Source organism: Seriola dumerili, unplaced genomic scaffold (genome assembly GCF_002260705.1).
Source record: "Seriola dumerili isolate Sdu_G_001 unplaced genomic scaffold, Sdu_1.0 BDQW01000807.1, whole genome shotgun sequence".
In the NCBI taxonomy this organism is placed as follows: Eukaryota; Metazoa; Chordata; class Actinopteri; order Carangiformes; family Carangidae; genus Seriola; species Seriola dumerili.
Window position 1 is genome coordinate 2,483,572 of NW_019175062.1, and position 16,667 is coordinate 2,500,238.

The 16,667-nt window shown below is 40.0% G+C and overlaps 1 protein-coding gene across 1 annotated transcript in view; it reads left to right on the forward strand.

The window, feature by feature from the left end:
• ryr2 (ryanodine receptor 2) overlaps positions 1-16,667 on the forward strand; it is a 225,349-nt gene that overhangs the window by 39,031 nt on the left and 169,651 nt on the right. The window contains exons 2-3 of the mRNA XM_022766015.1: positions 11,389-11,508; positions 12,018-12,122. Of these exons, the coding sequence (XP_022621736.1) occupies positions 11,389-11,508; positions 12,018-12,122 (225 nt within the window). The remainder of the gene's footprint in view (positions 1-11,388; positions 11,509-12,017; positions 12,123-16,667) is intronic.

Sequence of the window (16,667 nt, forward strand, 5' to 3'; positions counted from 1 at the left end):
CATGTCCTCACTTTCAAATGCTCCTTGATCTGCACGCTAATGGTCATCACAGACTACGATTGGGATTTACTTCAGCATTAAAGCAGCTCTCAGAATTTTCAATTTTAATAATGGATGACATGACATTTACTCTGTGCCCAGCCTTTATGTTAACTAGGCTAACCAGCTCCTTACTTGTGATATTCTCAATTTTTCATGTGCAGAACCAAACCAACAATGAATATCCTATGATCCCCCTGAGCCACAGAGCTCCATTGTTTCTAAAAACTATTAAAAACAAATCAGTGACACACTGCTGCACTGGATAACATGTTCCTCCATCACCATGAACACACACACTATAGTTGATTTTGACACACACACTCCTGCTACCACAAATACTCACTACAGCACCAAATGTGGATTATTCCACTGCCGACAAATGCAGTTTCTTCCCGTTTCAGTATCATTTGTTAAAAGCTACAGGAGCAGCTGTTTTAGGAAATTAAATTAAAAAATTAAAAAAATTAAAGTAAATTAAAATGAAACACTGGCTTTATATTTTAACATACTGAGATGAGATCTTCTCATCTCACCCTCTGACAGAGAGCAAATATGTCTTCAAATACTTTGAGCTATTCCTTTATTTAAAGGAATAGCTTCTGAATCGCTTTCTCTCCCTCTGCTTTCTGTCTTGATCCTACTTGTCTACCTTTGGATTACAGACAGGCCTCTGTGGCAGCTCTCTCTCTGTCGGCCTCTCTGCCTCAGGAGGGTCATATTTAATGTTTCCACTCACTGCTACTGTTGAATAGGCTCTTGTGTAAGATGGTGTGTATTTAGCTCTGTGCTGCTTTTGAATATAGTCCTGATGAGCACTGGCCATGCTCTCTAATGTGCCTTTTGTGTGTGCATGCATATTCATGATTTTTTTTCAGGTTGTTTTAATGCTTGTGCACAAATTTGGGTGTGTGTGTGTTCATTCTAGTGTGTGTATGTGTATGTCCATGTGTGTGAGTGTCCACCAGCAGCATGTGTGAGTGCATTAATATGATCAGATTTAATGTAACATAGGGGGGACCAAAAAAAAAATTTTCCCAACAGGTTGAAGACTTTTTGGCTGGTCTTAACTTTCTGCAACACCTTCATGTGGCTGTTTGAGGGTTCAGACTTGAGAATCAAATTTAGGTTAGGGTTAAGATAAGAGCTGTAGTTAGGCTTTGAGTTGCGGTGGTTAAAGTTAGGGTAATAGGGGTAGGGAATGTCTCTGTTCTGAGTGTCCTAAGAAAGATATAAGTACGTGTGTGTGTGTGTGTGTGTGTGTGTGTGTGTGTGTGTGTGTGTGTGTGTGTGCGTGTGACTTTGTAGACTATAGAAGACTACTGCTAATTTACGTCAGTTTATTTCTGTGTGCGTATGGGATGAGGCTTGATGCCTAAGTGGGTGTTTTTCTTGAGCAAGGGAAGCCATTCTGTCACTGAGGCTAACACACCCTGCACATACACAGTGTATACACACTGCACCTAGACACATATTTTTAAAAAAAAACATTATATGGTGTCACCCAATCCAGTCCAGTGTTCAGAAAATTCATACATGAACACCACATCTTTTCAAGTCTTTTCATTTACCTCTCATAATATGTTATTTCCTGACAGAAACAGGATGGAGAGTCTTCTTGTCCACTGGCTGTGTGATTATCTAGGATTTGTAGCTTTCTTACATTGTAGTTTCCTTCCTTCTTTGCGCTTGTAATCTGTTACTGATACAAACTCAACACATCTCACAGCTGCTTCATAGCAGAGGCATTTGGACAACACTCTGCTTCATGCACAAATCCTGACTAACAGCATAGGTGAGGGTGTGTCCTGCAGCACCCCCTGCTGGTCTAGAGGGAAATACAGTGGAAATAACATTTTCATCGAACAGATTTTCACTCAAACATCTGATTAATCATATATTGTTTAAGTCATACTGCTTTTTGTTGCTATCAGTGTAGGTTTCAGGTTATGGAGTTTTTTGGCTAGTTAGGAGCAGTGGAAACTATTTTGTGAACATAACACTGACATCTGATTATCTTTTAAGTAAGTATGATGAATTTGTTAGCAAACAGTTGCTTATTTCCACATCCATCGTGTTGACTTGTGTTTGTGTCAATCGAAGTCCAATATTCCCTCAGTTTTAGCTCTGTTTTGGTCTCAACTAATATGGGGGAAATATCTGGCTCTTATGCTGCTAAATGCTCCACTGTGCTCACTGGTTCACAGCTGCTGGTTCCCCGTATGTACTTCACTATCATTGTCATTTTCATGCTGTTATTCATACTATAAAAATATCCATTATAGCCACTTTAACTGACAGACGTGCTTTACACTATTGTTTCACCTGTAAACCTAGCGCAAGCAGTGTAGATGTACCTACAGCACCAGTTTCTGATTTTGTTTAACTTTGTATGTGGGAAATATCTATTATCTAAATATTAACCATAGCAGAGTATTTTTACATAGTTTCAAACATGTCTGGAGAGGAACTTTAAATGTTTTGATTGATGAATTTTACTGCCCTCTGTGTCTTGTTTAGATAATGGCATCCGCTTGGCTACAAGGCATCCCTAATACAAATATTCAATCATTACTTTTTAGTCACAAACAAGTGTTACATGATTCGTGTTGTCCCCTAGTGTATAAGTATAATAACATATATAATATACAAATATATGAGGGTATAATTATGTTTATTTAAATATACAATAGATACATGCTGTTTTGTGACCAAGGGGGAGATTTGAAACATATACATGCATTTAGATCATTTTGGTGTCGCTAGACATTTATATACTATATTTTTTATTGCTCAGTTGTGGGTGTTTGAATGTTGGTGGAAACATTGATAATAAAAGGAAGCTGTGAATCCAGTGTGTGGGTCAGAACGCACTGACACTTAGGTGCAGCAGGGCCACAAGCACAAATGATCAATCATACAAGCTGGAAACAAACCTCCAGGTCCGTCAAATGTATTTGGAAAAGAAAATAAAGGTGAAGTGGAAATTACACCCAAAACTGTTTGTTGTTTGTTCCACTTTATTTTCTTTAAACTTTTTTACTTTGTTTTGTCCACTACTGCACTTGGTGTAGTTGTGCACACACAGTTTTCCTGTGAATTGACAGATTATTGTGAATGTTATAGGTACACTCAATATCTGTTTAACCTGCAAAAAAGTAGTATGATAGGCTGCTATTCACAAGCATGTGTTTGCTGCTCCATTAGACAGATTTGTAGAGATTTTGCCACAAATAAAACCCAAACCAAACAAACAAACAAAGAGAGCTGCATATCTCTTGCTATAAACACCCCCAATGCTTAAGTTCTCAATACAGATTGCATTGAGGAGCATATTAAATGCTGCATGGAGAAGGAGTTTCTCTCCTCTTTGTACTGTCAACGGACACAGTGGGGTGGTTTCTTCTTTAATGGTTCATCATACTGGAAGAATTCCAGCTAGCATAAGCCACACGTGTTGCACAATGCTTGCACTATTTTGTTGTTTTATCCACTACTTTTTTCAGCTATTGTCATAGGCAACACTAAATATGTAATGATCCCATACAGCAGACCAGAATGATGCTGGCAGATCCTCTAACTTTGAGTTGTCATTTATAGGACTGATTGACAGCTGCAGTCTGCAGCCAAAGTCATTGACTGAATTTTTTTTGACAATAACTGAAAAATCAGAGGACTGTCAGTCATTTTTACAGATTAGAACAGATTAGAAAAGAGTTGGACAGGTTCTGTGGATCATGCTCATGCAGGCACATGTGCAAACCCAAATCTATCAAAAAAGATTTGCCTCTGAGCAACTATGTTGGTGCTGACAGCGTGTTGAAGAGCTACTGGCTGGAGGCCTTTGAGTGCATCTTTGACCACTATGAGTCTCAGGGGGGATGCAGCTGCCCCATGGTGCAGAAGTAGTGCTTTTGCTGAAGTGGCACTGGTAATACTACAGCAGAGCGCAGGTTCAGCTTTCAGAACAAAATTAAAACAGCCATGAGTCCGTATGTCCCATTCTCGTGATGTGAACCTCAGTAACACCTTGAGATATATTTCTTCAAACTTGGAAGAAATGTTCACTTGGACTCCATGATGAACTGATTAGAATTTGGTAGTCAAAGGTCACTGTGACCTCACAAAATATGTTTTTGACCATAGCTCAAGAATTCATATGACAAAATTTAACACAAATGTGTAACAGGATAAAATAATGAAGTCATGACATTTTATATTCAAAAGGGCAAAGGTCACGTTCATTGTGACATCATAATGTTCTGCAAAAACACTTCTGGCCATTATTCAATGCTGTAACTCATGAACAGAAGGGGAGATTGTGACCATATTTCCTGAAAATTGACTGGTGGGTGGAGGCATACAACTGTAAGGCTGTAATTCTCGTTGTCATTTTGCCCTGTCGGTGGTCTGTGCTCTACCGAGTACCATTCTAGTTTCCATTTCTAGTTTCTATTTCAATGAGCTGAACAATACACACATGCACTGAACCGTGACTAGTGAACCAAACAGGTTGGATTTTTTTACTCCTATTGAATACAGTCAGTCTCTGAGTCAGCCTCTAGTGGTCATGAGAGGAAATGCAGCTTCAAGCAGTTCTACATTCCTTTCAGTCATTATTACACTTCAGTTAAAATGATTACACTACACACTTAGACACACACACATACTACAGATCTGCAATTACTACATGTAGCTCAGTACTACTGCTGTTGATCTTCTGTAGGTCTCTCTTTGTCTGTCTCTTTTCCATTAATTCTCTGAGTCTCTCTATCATTTTCTCTCTCTCTCTCCATAGAAGGCTGGAATGCAAAGTGTTGCTGACAGACACCAGGCCTCTTCATGCAGGGAACCTTCTGTGTGTGTCAGCCATTATAAATGTTAAGAAGGCATGATTCAACTTAATGATAGCCATAGCAGATATCCCAGCTACCTTCCCATTCCTTGTGTGTATATGTGTGTGGGCAGGAGGTGTTGCATGTGCCAGACATTATAAATGTCATTAAGTCATTACACTAGTTTCCAACAAACCTTACATGGCTGTGTGTATCTGAGTGTGTGTGTGTGTGTGTGTGTGTGTGTGTGTGTGTGTGTGTGTGTGTGTGTGTGTGTGTGTGTGTGTGTGTGTGTGTGTGTGTGAGAGTTGGTATTCCCTCAGCCCACGTCAAGAAAATTAGAATGAGACTGATAACAGGGACACTGAGACTCACAGTGACTGATGAATTCCCAACGTGGCTTATGACAACTATACGGTTTCCCAGTTGGAACCATATTATATTGAGTCATTTTCAGTTTTATCAATGAAACTGAATTCTGCTACAACAACATCATCAAGCTGCAAAGAGAAACACTGCAGCAGACAATACACCAGAATTGTCCCCCTGGGAGACACCGTCCACTCTGTGGCCATTTTCCAACCACAAAGAGTTTGTTTGTGCTTCCAGCCCTCAAAAATGATTAAATAAGTGAAGCGCTCATTCATTGTAATGTACTGTATGTTGATTTACTAGAGAAACTCCACCTACTTAATCACTGCATGAACCATTATTCAGGTTCAGGTTTATTATCATCTCCACATATATGCTTTACATACATACAGGAAGATGACATGTTATTCTTCACTGACCTCACTGCAACATAGAACAGACACAACAACAAACACTACAGTCTGAATGATGAGGTCTCAGTTATACTCTCTTGCAGACACTGCAGATAGCACCAATGTGAATCGTTATCATTTATACTTGGCTTCCTGAAACGGGTATGGTATGGACCCAAATGCAGCACACAACCGAATATAGTTTGTCATGGCCTTTAATTATGAACCAGCAGAGATAATGCACACAGGTGGGTATTGGGGATAGAGGAAGGGGGCTGGGGCTGGAGAGCCGTGGGTCAGGTGAGTGGAGCGAGGTGACTGAGCTCACACACACAGGGGAAAGTTGGAAGGCAAGCAATGGTACCGTTAGAGAGCAGGCTGGAGATGTCGTAGTAGCTATGCAGATATAACAAATTGGTGGGTACGTTGCATAGGTTTATGACACACACACCTTAGCAGACCCTCACGTATTCATGGACAACTTGGATGTAAACATGGTCCAGTGTATTTTCTCCTCTTGTACCAACACAGTGGAATTTCAAATTTCAAATTAGCATGAGTGAAGTCGCCAGCATTGATGAAAAATCTGTCAGAGTGTGCTATTGATCGCTGATGCTCCCATACAGCGGTAAACTCACTCTACAGTCTTTGGACACAACCTTTTTCTTGTGGACTAAACACACAGTCCACCACAACAAGTCCCACCAGACAGCAATAATTCCCTGCCATTTCAGTAGTGAGTCAGCCTGTCCAGCTTCATGGACATGTCTTGAATGTTGCTGTGTAGCCATGTTTCAATGAAAACAAAAGATGCAGCAGTTGTTCATTATACTCACTCTGCCTACCCAGAAGATCCTGACGGCAGTAGCAGAGTTTCACCACTTGAAAAGGCAGAAAAAACTAAAAACGACAACATCACCTACTATATAGCTGGCTATCTGTGGTTATACCCATCAAAATAGTCCGAAAGTCTCTCAAATGAGCCCTACAGAGCCTAAAGGTACGCTGTGAAGTTTTTGACTGCTAGTTGTGTCATCAAGCTGTTGGTTTATGCATGGGTCCCATTTTGTATATGTCTTGAACAAAATAGGATACATAATCCTGCAGAAGGTTTCTCACTATTCCACTGAACTACAGGTGCATGTGCAAAGGAAAGGAAGAATGTGCATACAAAGACAAGGGGAAGAAGAAAACTGCAAGATAGCAAACACAGCTGTAAACAATACAGGATTTAAAATGGTTTTGCAAATTATTTATGAGGAAGGAAATGCATCTAAAATATTTGGGTGTTGGGTGTGGTCACTGGTGTGGTTACTGGTGAATCACTGCACAACACTGACCACATCCAATCCCACTGATCCGAGATGGCTGTGGTCAGAGGTGAAACAGACTTTAAGCTTTCAACCAGAGTCAGCAGTGAAACATTGGTTCAGCCTGCTGATGACATATTCGTTAATTCCACACATTTCTTCAGTCGTTGTGAAAAACAAGTAAACTGCTCCTAGCAGCTACGACAGCAGTTTATATGCTGCCTGAAAATACCATCACTGCTGATTGGTTTGGATAAAAACAGATAATCCAAACTGAATGAATGACATGAAAAAAAGTGATTATTTGACAGCTGCTGCAGAATTTCCTTTTTTATGACTATATACTGTAAGGTATTATTATGTGGCTGGTCCTACAGGCTCTACCTACTTCACAACCATATAAGGTGAAATAAGATACTGTTTTTAAAGGCTCCAACTACACTATAGCTGTGACGTGTCACTTTTATTCACTCACTACACAATACATACTCAGTAGATGACTCTAAAGTGAGCAGTAAACTGAGACACTTCAGTCATTTCAACTATATCAGAAATCAGTCCCTAGTTACTATACAGTGCAGGACATTTACTTATTTTATTTGAGTGTCTTAATTCTGACAGTGTAAATGTATCCACAATATAGTGCACTCAAAATTTCAACAATGGAATGAAATAAAATGAATAATAAAGTAATGAAAAAATACTTTCTGCCAACATTCTCACAATGCAATGTTTTGTGTTATATATATATGAGAAAATTACAATTGCATGACTCTAAAGCTGATTTACAGTGATTAGGCTAAAAGAAATACATACACTAGTCACATATGCATAATGAATGTGCTTTTGGATATAATGACATCCAGAAGACATCTGTATACCACTATAGAAACTTGATTTATAGAAAATGATTAAAAGAAAGCATGTTTGAGATAGGTCTTTTTAAATAATAGCCATAATCCACAAAAATAATATTCTTGCTTTTTTTCTCAAACACACGCTCATCTTTGCATGGCATGGGAGCACAACAGTGAGTGGGTGAACAGCACTGTCCTTTGGTGAGAGAGTTAGAGATGAGGGAGCGGGAGGTAGAGAGACAGAGATGGAGAGAGAGGAGTGACTGAAATCTAAAGATTTTTGATGTAAAAAGAGATGTGTCTGAGTCTGTGTCTTTTGGCAGATGCACACGTGTGAGTGTGTGTCCGTTCTCTGCTGCCTGACTGTGACCATGCTCTGATAGCTGCACATTTACACACATTTTTATAATTTCCTGGTTCACAGTGAGACAACAGCTGTAATTGCTCTTCACATCTCAATGCTGTACACTTCAATAATCAATTATCAATCAAATCTGGCCCCTGGTGTCAGATGTGAACGTCCTTGATTTTTCTGTCTTTGTTCTCTGACTCCTACTCAATGACCTCCACTCAGCCTATGTTGTGAGTGGCTGTGGTTTGGTATTCACAGACAGCTGATAAGTATTTTTTCCCATGTCCAGGGTCCTCATTGATTTACTGAGGTAGTGGTCCCCACAGATTTCACAGGGGATGTCTCAAGCTGCAGCAATTGGTCAATGAATGAATGACGCCAGATAATCAATCAACAAAAATGTCAAAATCCAAATTCAAATTTCAAGACATTCGCCGGTTTTATTTATTATATATTTTTGGATTGTGGACTGTTTGGTGACTAAAACAAACAATTTGAATACATCATCTTAGAGCCTAAAGGAGTTTAAATCGAAAAAACAACTGGACTTGATTATTTGTCTGGGAAGACGTTTCACCTCTCATCCAAGAGGCTTCATCAGTTCATGTACGCATCTGACCAGGCTGGGACTGGTCCAACTTTCTGGTGTGGAGACCCAGGTATTTAACCTCTTGTGGGCATTCACAAGGCTGATGATGTCACTGGTTCCCTTTTGTGCTCCAAGTGTCAACGACAGTCGTTTGCATGACTGTCGTTGGTGGAAAGTTGGTTTCGACTTCGTTAGTTCTCTATTGTGTTATAACGACAGTCGTTGGAGTCACTTGCCACTTGTGAACAGTTGTTATTCTTTGAGGCTAGATTGTTGAATCTCCTGGGAAGGGATGACAGGGCAGCATTGTAAATTGGAGATAGGTGGTGTCTGAGACCTTCTCCCCTGTTGAGGGATGGTTTCTCTACTTTTACATAGATGGCCTCTTTTACTCCTCTTTCGAACCACCTGTCCTCTCTGTCTAGGATGTGAACATTGCTGTCCTCAAAGGAGTGGGCTTTCTCCTTGAGATGTAAATGGACAGCAGAGTCCAAGCCTGAGGAGTTAGCTCTCCTGTCTTGGGCATTCTTACCTATTATAAACAAAACAATTAATTAATCAGGAAAAAATTGGCTTATTAATCAAGACTAGAAAAAGTTGTTAGTTACAACCCTTGTGATGTCATAATGATGTCATGCAACCCTCCAGTCTTCCTCTCAAGCAGTGTTAGGAGGGACATACCAGCAGAAATCTTGAAGTGTTGAATGGTTTGTGTTAAGTGTTGACTCCTTGTTCTGGCAGTCCAGTCACATAAGAGAGTCCTACTGGGATGTTTCTGGTGATCCCAGTTGATTTAGCGGTGTCCATCCTGGTCTTTGTCTGGGAGTCTCCTCACCTCTTATTGTGGTGAGAATAAAAATTAAGATATTGGTCCAAGTGAATACCTCTACATTCTGTTCGCGAACATCAGCATTCACAACTGTTTACTCACCAGTCTAGATGAAACATTGTGAGTTCAGCATCAAACTTCAGTCCGTTACTCACTAAGATCTGTCTCCAGAGGTGGAAAGCAAAGCCAATGGTAACTCTTGTTTTGCCTGTATTTTGTATCATTTCAATTATACTAGAGTTAGCATGCTAACCAGTTAGCAGCTGGCTCACTTTCTGATACTTAGTGTGGTGTCCAGTCTCCCCTGAAGAAGTAGCTGCTCAGGGGGTGTATTATAGCCTCTTGTATTGTAAACACAACGATGGATGAAGCTCTTGGCAAGTGACCAACACGACAACCACTCTTGGCAAGAAAAAAACATTTAGTGGCAGAGAAAACTCACATTTAATGCTCTCATTATCATTAAGATTAAGGCAGCTTATATGAACCATTCAGACATGTATAGGACCATCCTATCTAGAGCAGACAAATCGCTGCGAATGAGGATAGAAAGAGGACTGTACAGCAGGTCTGGTGGTGGTGCATGGGGGTAAATACAAACTGTGTGACTTCCTTCATCCATCCATTTTTCATTACAATTACTTCAAATTGTGTCCTTTATTCAGTCATCCCTCCAATGCTGCTGTGGTGTGACCTGTGTGTAGTTGAGACTGTGGCACACATACAGTATATATGGGCAGACAGACATTAGGCAGACAAACAGATGTATGCTGATTAGATCTCAGTTACAGCAGGATTAGCTGCTGCGATATGTGAGCAGACAGGTTTTTAATTGATTGTAACACTCTGGGGTAGGACATGTAGTGCTGTTACTGTCTGACTGACTAACATTTTTAGACACTAGTGGCTTAATGACAAAACCCTTTTTTTTCTTTTTTACCAAAATTGTCATTGTTGTTGCTTCACATTCTTCTGCTCAGTACAATTCTGTTCATATTGGATGATTTTGCTCCTTGGTTTTTGCCCATCACCAACAATCAGTGCCAGTGCAGAAATAGTATGCCCTTTATATAACATGGAGTGTGGAGGTTCAGGGTGGTGGATGACTGTGAAGCACTTCTCACATCTGATCAGAGTTCACATCCTGTAACTACACTGCAGTTTCCATGTACAGATACTGTAGAAAAAGACAGGATTTTAAAAATGATGGAACTGAATGTTAAAAAAAGGCCACTGATCATAATCCAGTTTGAAAAAATCATTCAATATCTACATTTTTTTTTCTGTTCTGGTAACTGGACTGTTGGTGCCTACCACAACAGTGCTGAGGCTCAGTGATTAGCCCAGAGTGTTTTTAGTTACAGGACCTCAGACATTCAGCTTTTCCTCACACAGCACAGAATGTTATAGCATAGCACTGATACCATGTTATAAATATATAGCATTTAGCAGAGCATACATTGACAATATCACTGCAACATTACACTGTGGCTTCAGCCTTCAGCTTTCTGTTCATCACTCTAATATCTGATTCATTCTATTTTCAGTTTGTATTGTTAATTTAATTTATTTACAGTGTGAAAACTACACTGAGAGAAATCCACAGCACTGCCCCCTGGAGGGAATTCCCTCCTATGGTTTTAGCTAATAGGTTTACTGGGTCAAAACATTTTGATGAGGATGATGAGGATGCTTTGTAACATCTAAAATGCCACCTAAAATGAGGATTAACAAATATGTATCTTTTGTGTGTGTGTGTGTGTGTGTGTGTGTGTGTGTGTGTGTGTGTGTGTGTGTGTGTGTGTGTGTTTAGGATGATGAGGTAGTCCTGCAGTGCTCAGCTACGATCCATAAGGAGCAACAGAAACTCTGTCTGGCTGCTGAAGGCTTCGGAAACAGACTCTGCTTCCTTGAATCCATCTCCAACTCCAAGGTACTGACATCCTGTTACTCTGTTACATGACATAAATAACCGAACACCAAATATGTAATAAATTAGAAGAAAAAAACCCAAATCAAATGAGTGGAGAAACAAAAACAATGCAAATGGTTCCATAGAAGGCAGAATGTGAAGGTTGTAGTACATGATTCATTGTCATACTCATCAAAAAGTCACCAGATCTCAACCAAACTGATCTCCTACAGAAGACAGCTGGAGGCAGATTGGGGGAGGCAACAGAAAGAGCCTCAGGTTGGATCTAAAACAAGTGGGAGGAGTTGAGCTGGAAGCCAGGAGGAGATGGGCAGTGACTGGCCACTATGGGAGGACGTTCAGGTTCAGGGTCGAAAGCTTCAGTCATAAGAAAGAGACTGACGGTGTTAGTACTGATCTTACACCACTGCTGCAAAGCTCTCAGTGGTCAAACTGTGACTGTCCTGTGTAAAAGTATGAAAAATGTAGATGTGTGAAGTCACCGATAAATCATGTGTTTGTTGTTTCAGAATGTGCCTCCAGATCTGTCCATCTGCACCTTTGTCTTGGAGCAGTCACTATCAGTACGAGCCCTTCAGGAAATGCTGGCCAACACAGAGGAGAAAGCTGAGGGGGTGAGTGTGAGGACACACATGCACACACGCACACGCACACACACTCACACACACACACACACACACACACACACACACACACACACACACACACACACACACACGTGGGTTGTACAGTGGGTTGTTGTCAGATAAGGGCTGAGACACCAGCCTGATGAGACACACACGGGAAAAGGTGGTTGACACATGAAGGAGGCTGCTGAGAAGTTAATTACACTGAAACACTGTGTTTCCAACAGTTCTTCAACAGTTATACAAGCTACTCTGATCCCTTTTGTGCAGCTTCTGTTTGACTGTAATCAGTCATTATTCCAAGCAGGAAGGCATCATACTCTTTTTATACATTTGATAGAAGTGATTATATTTAAGCATTATATTTACATTAAAGATAAATCTGAATTGCTCTTTGGAGCAGCCATTGTATTAGTTTTGTGTAACTACAGATCAACTACTATGCATTGTTTTAATTTGTTGATTCTGTTCACTGATTTTGTTTTATTTTCTGATATAACTGTATTTTATTTGTATTTGTTTTATGTGTAATATGAGTCCAATGGTAAACTGATTTTAGAAAATGTGCTATTCAATTATGTTCTTTCCACAAACCGCCACACTGATCAAACATATCTGCCATCTACTTCTGCTTAGAGAGTAACTAGAATCCGAACCACCAACAAAACTGTGCTGTATTTTCTAAATGATGAAGCAACAGACATGGAGAGGACATAGAAATACAGCCTTTTCTTTTGTATTCAAATGTGTTTATATGAAGACATGAAGAATTAACCAAAACCTTAAAACAACACGTTCAAACAACAACAAAAAGATCAAATTATCATAGACAATAAACCGACCCTGCAGTCTTCTGATTTACATCAAGATAAAACACTTTACTTTGTGTAACCAAACCCACCGGTTTTCTCTTGCACTGACTGGAATGCTGACCATTATCATTTTGGAGGCATTAAAAAACAACTTCCCTCTTGATTTGTTAACTGCGGTTAAAAGTAGTATTCACTCTTTTTCTAACCATCATTGTCCACACCGCACTGACTCTCTATAACTCCTTTGCTTTTCCTGTAAGAGCCACAGAATGTAATTTTTCTATTAAGCTTTCAGATCTTTGCAGACATACCATATTTCATTAAAAAATAATTTAAACATTTAGTAGTATCATTGACTCCATTTGTCTTCAGATGTTATTGTAACAGGATCCTCTGTCAAACACATAGCACTTGCAGAATGAGAGAATATGAGCTCTAGTGGTAGGTAGAAACTGAGCAATGTTGAAACCTTGACCTCAAACATTCATCAAAATATTTGGATTGCTCTAGTGAGCAGCTTAAGAAAAGCCACACAGAGCTGCAGTGCAGATGTGATGTTGTTTTAGTGGAGGACGATGTAATGATGAGATGGGAGTCCTGTCAAGTTCATCAGGACCCACGGTATTTTAATGAAGTGAGGTCAGAGTTATTAATTTCTCCTTTCTCACTTTCGACAGCAGCACAAATATCCACACAGTATAAGCATGCACTTACACACAAAAGTATAGCTACGCAATAAAACATAAAGTATGCGTGTGTACAAAAGAGCCAGTTGTCATGATCTGCAGCCTCGTCTCCAGAACCTTATCATGTCTCTCAGGCCCAGACCTGCAATTGTAATTCCGCCGACCAGATGTCTTCAGACTTTCTGTTCCCACTTCCACCTGCTCACCTGTTTTCCATCCCCAATTACCTGAGTTTCCGTCCCCACTCACACATGAAGCCAGTTCCTTCATTTCCATCCATCCATCCATTTTCTACCGCTTATCCTCTAGTAGGGTCGCGGGGGGGGCTGGAGCCTATCCCAGCATCCTTTCGGGCGAGAGGCGGGGTACACCCTGGACAGGTCGCCAGTCCATCGCAGGGCACACAGAGACAAACAACCATTCACTCTCACATTCACACCTATGGTCAATTTGGAGTAACCAATCAGCCTAGTCCCCATTTGCATGTCTTTGGACTCCTTCATTTCCCATTTTGCATATACCATTTTCACCAATTCTTTGTTGGATCATCTGCTCATGTTTCTGCTCATGAGCCTTCTGTTTTCCCTGTGTTCCTGCTGCCAGCTTATCATCTTGTCTGCATGTAAGCCTTCAATGCATCATCAAGTTTATGATTCTGTGTTTGGGTTCTCCCTGCCTGTGCTGTCATCAGCAACACACCAATCTTTGTAGTCTTGCTGCATGATGGGCTGACGATGAATCCTGCTTAAAGTTACAGTTGCTTCATGCACTGTAAGGTAGCCATAGGTGAAGTTTTAAGAGGGGAGTGACTAAAGTGTTCACTTGATTCAGCTAAATTTGTCAACACATTTAACTTCAAGTGTCAGATGAGATTTAATACACTGTTTTGTATACTGTACATGTGTCTCTATGGGCTACATTACAAATCATTCTTGGTTTTCCTGGGCTACATGCAAAACTAGGTCACCCATACTCCAGTCCAGATGGTGGTGGTGATTGTTGGTTACAAAAAAAAGCATGAAAGAAGAGTTTGTACACTTCAGCAGTTTAGATAACTGTTTAATAACTACCAACAATCTAGCACAAACACATGGAAGACTCATAAATGGATTATGAGCAAAAGATATGCTTTTGTTGTCTTTGGAGGCTCTCCTGCTGCTCCCTCACCCATATACATCAGTGCTCTCTTACCCACACTGATCATTCAGTGAATGCATTGATCAGGGACCAGATAAACATTACAAAGGTGAACTGTATTACACCTTCTTATTTTAGTATAATTTCACTGTCAGTTACACGAGAGGGGTAAAGATTAGATACATGTCTCTGCCAAACTGGTCTATTTATACCTTGTCAAACTCTTCCCAAGGGAGTTTGAGCAATCACATCTAAACTCATCCTCTTGGATCTATTTCTAAATGTAAATAGATCCTCTTTTATATATAAGAAAGCCAGACAGTTCTGCAGGGTGTTATATGTTAACAGGTGGTGCTGAAGTGTGGTGCCTGATCATTTCCTGCATCATACTAGTTCCTTTTTAAATTAAAAGAATTGATGAATTAACCTGTGAATTTCAAAATATCAGCTGCAGTTTGTTCTACAGCTAAAGTTACTTCACTTACAAAAATTATATTACTGGGTTTAACTTTTTCTTATCTCACTGTGAAGTAAGTGATACCTGTTAAACCAAATTTTTACATTCACCTTAACAGTTGTTTTGTCAGAAATGTGTAAATTTAGTATTAGGAGGATGTGGGAAGATGTAGCATAATTCTACTGCCAGTATGAAACTGTGTTCAGCTGAATAAACTGTCTCACCTGCCTGTTACAAAAACATAGTTCGTGTTATCTGACGTGGGGCTGTGTGAGGTACTCATGAATAGTCGTTACATTACTCACAGTGCGCTCCCAGTTAGGAAAGTCGGCCACTCACCTAGCAGAGATGTGCTGCTGTGGGTGGGGCCACCAGGAAAAAGGTGTTTTAGACACTTTTAAAATCCGATATCCATCTAAATCTACGCTTCATGTAGAATATTTTCAGCGGTTTATCTTCCCGTGAAAACAGCACTTTCCTTTGGCACTACATATTTCAACCGCTGAACTACCGTATTCCTACGCACAAGCGCACTGAGTGCACTGTATTACACCGCAGCCACAGGTCATCTGAGTGAATCAGAAAGCTGCGTAATCCATATGCGTTTGTCACCCTGCCGGGTGATCCCGGTCGGTTTTTCTAACTGGGGGCACGCTGAACATAATCTACTGTGGGTAATGTAACGACTATTAACGAGTACCTGACACAACCCTACGTCAAAAACCCAAACTATCCCTTTTAACTACGTACACACCCTCAACCAATTGGCAAATACGTAGAAAAAGACAATTTTCCTATTGTTGCATCTTTAAACAATGCCACCAGCTACCAAACATACACAGCCATGTTCATGACATGATTGTTTTTTTGTTTTTGTTGTTTTTTTTAAATTAAGGAACAATTGTGTGAAATGTTAGTTTGCTGAACAATAGCCATCCACTTACTGGATTATACTAAAGGGTATGATGGGAAGTTGAATCCCCCCCCCCATACTTTTTTCTTGAAACTCGGACAAAACTTGGCTGAAGGACTAGAGGCTGTGCAAATGGCTGACATACACAGCAACACAACTAACTGCTGTTCACCATAAAATAATTACAATTATTCCCCATAAAACCACAACTTGTTTTTATATTTATGGTTGTGTACATGATGACAAACAAACAAGTTGATAGACATGTTGCAACAAGTTGATAGATGTGTGATAGTGGTAAATGTCTTTCTTTCTTTGGACAGTGAAGATAGCTGTTTTGCCCTGCTTCCAGTCCTAATGCCAAGATAAACTGATCACCTCATACCTAATACACAGACATGAGTGGAATCTATCGTCTCATCTCACTGAGAAAGTAAAGAAGAATATTACCCAACCATATCTTCAAATGAAAAGACATGAAAGTACAAATACCTTGAATATATTAACTAAGCTGTCATAACCTCCTCA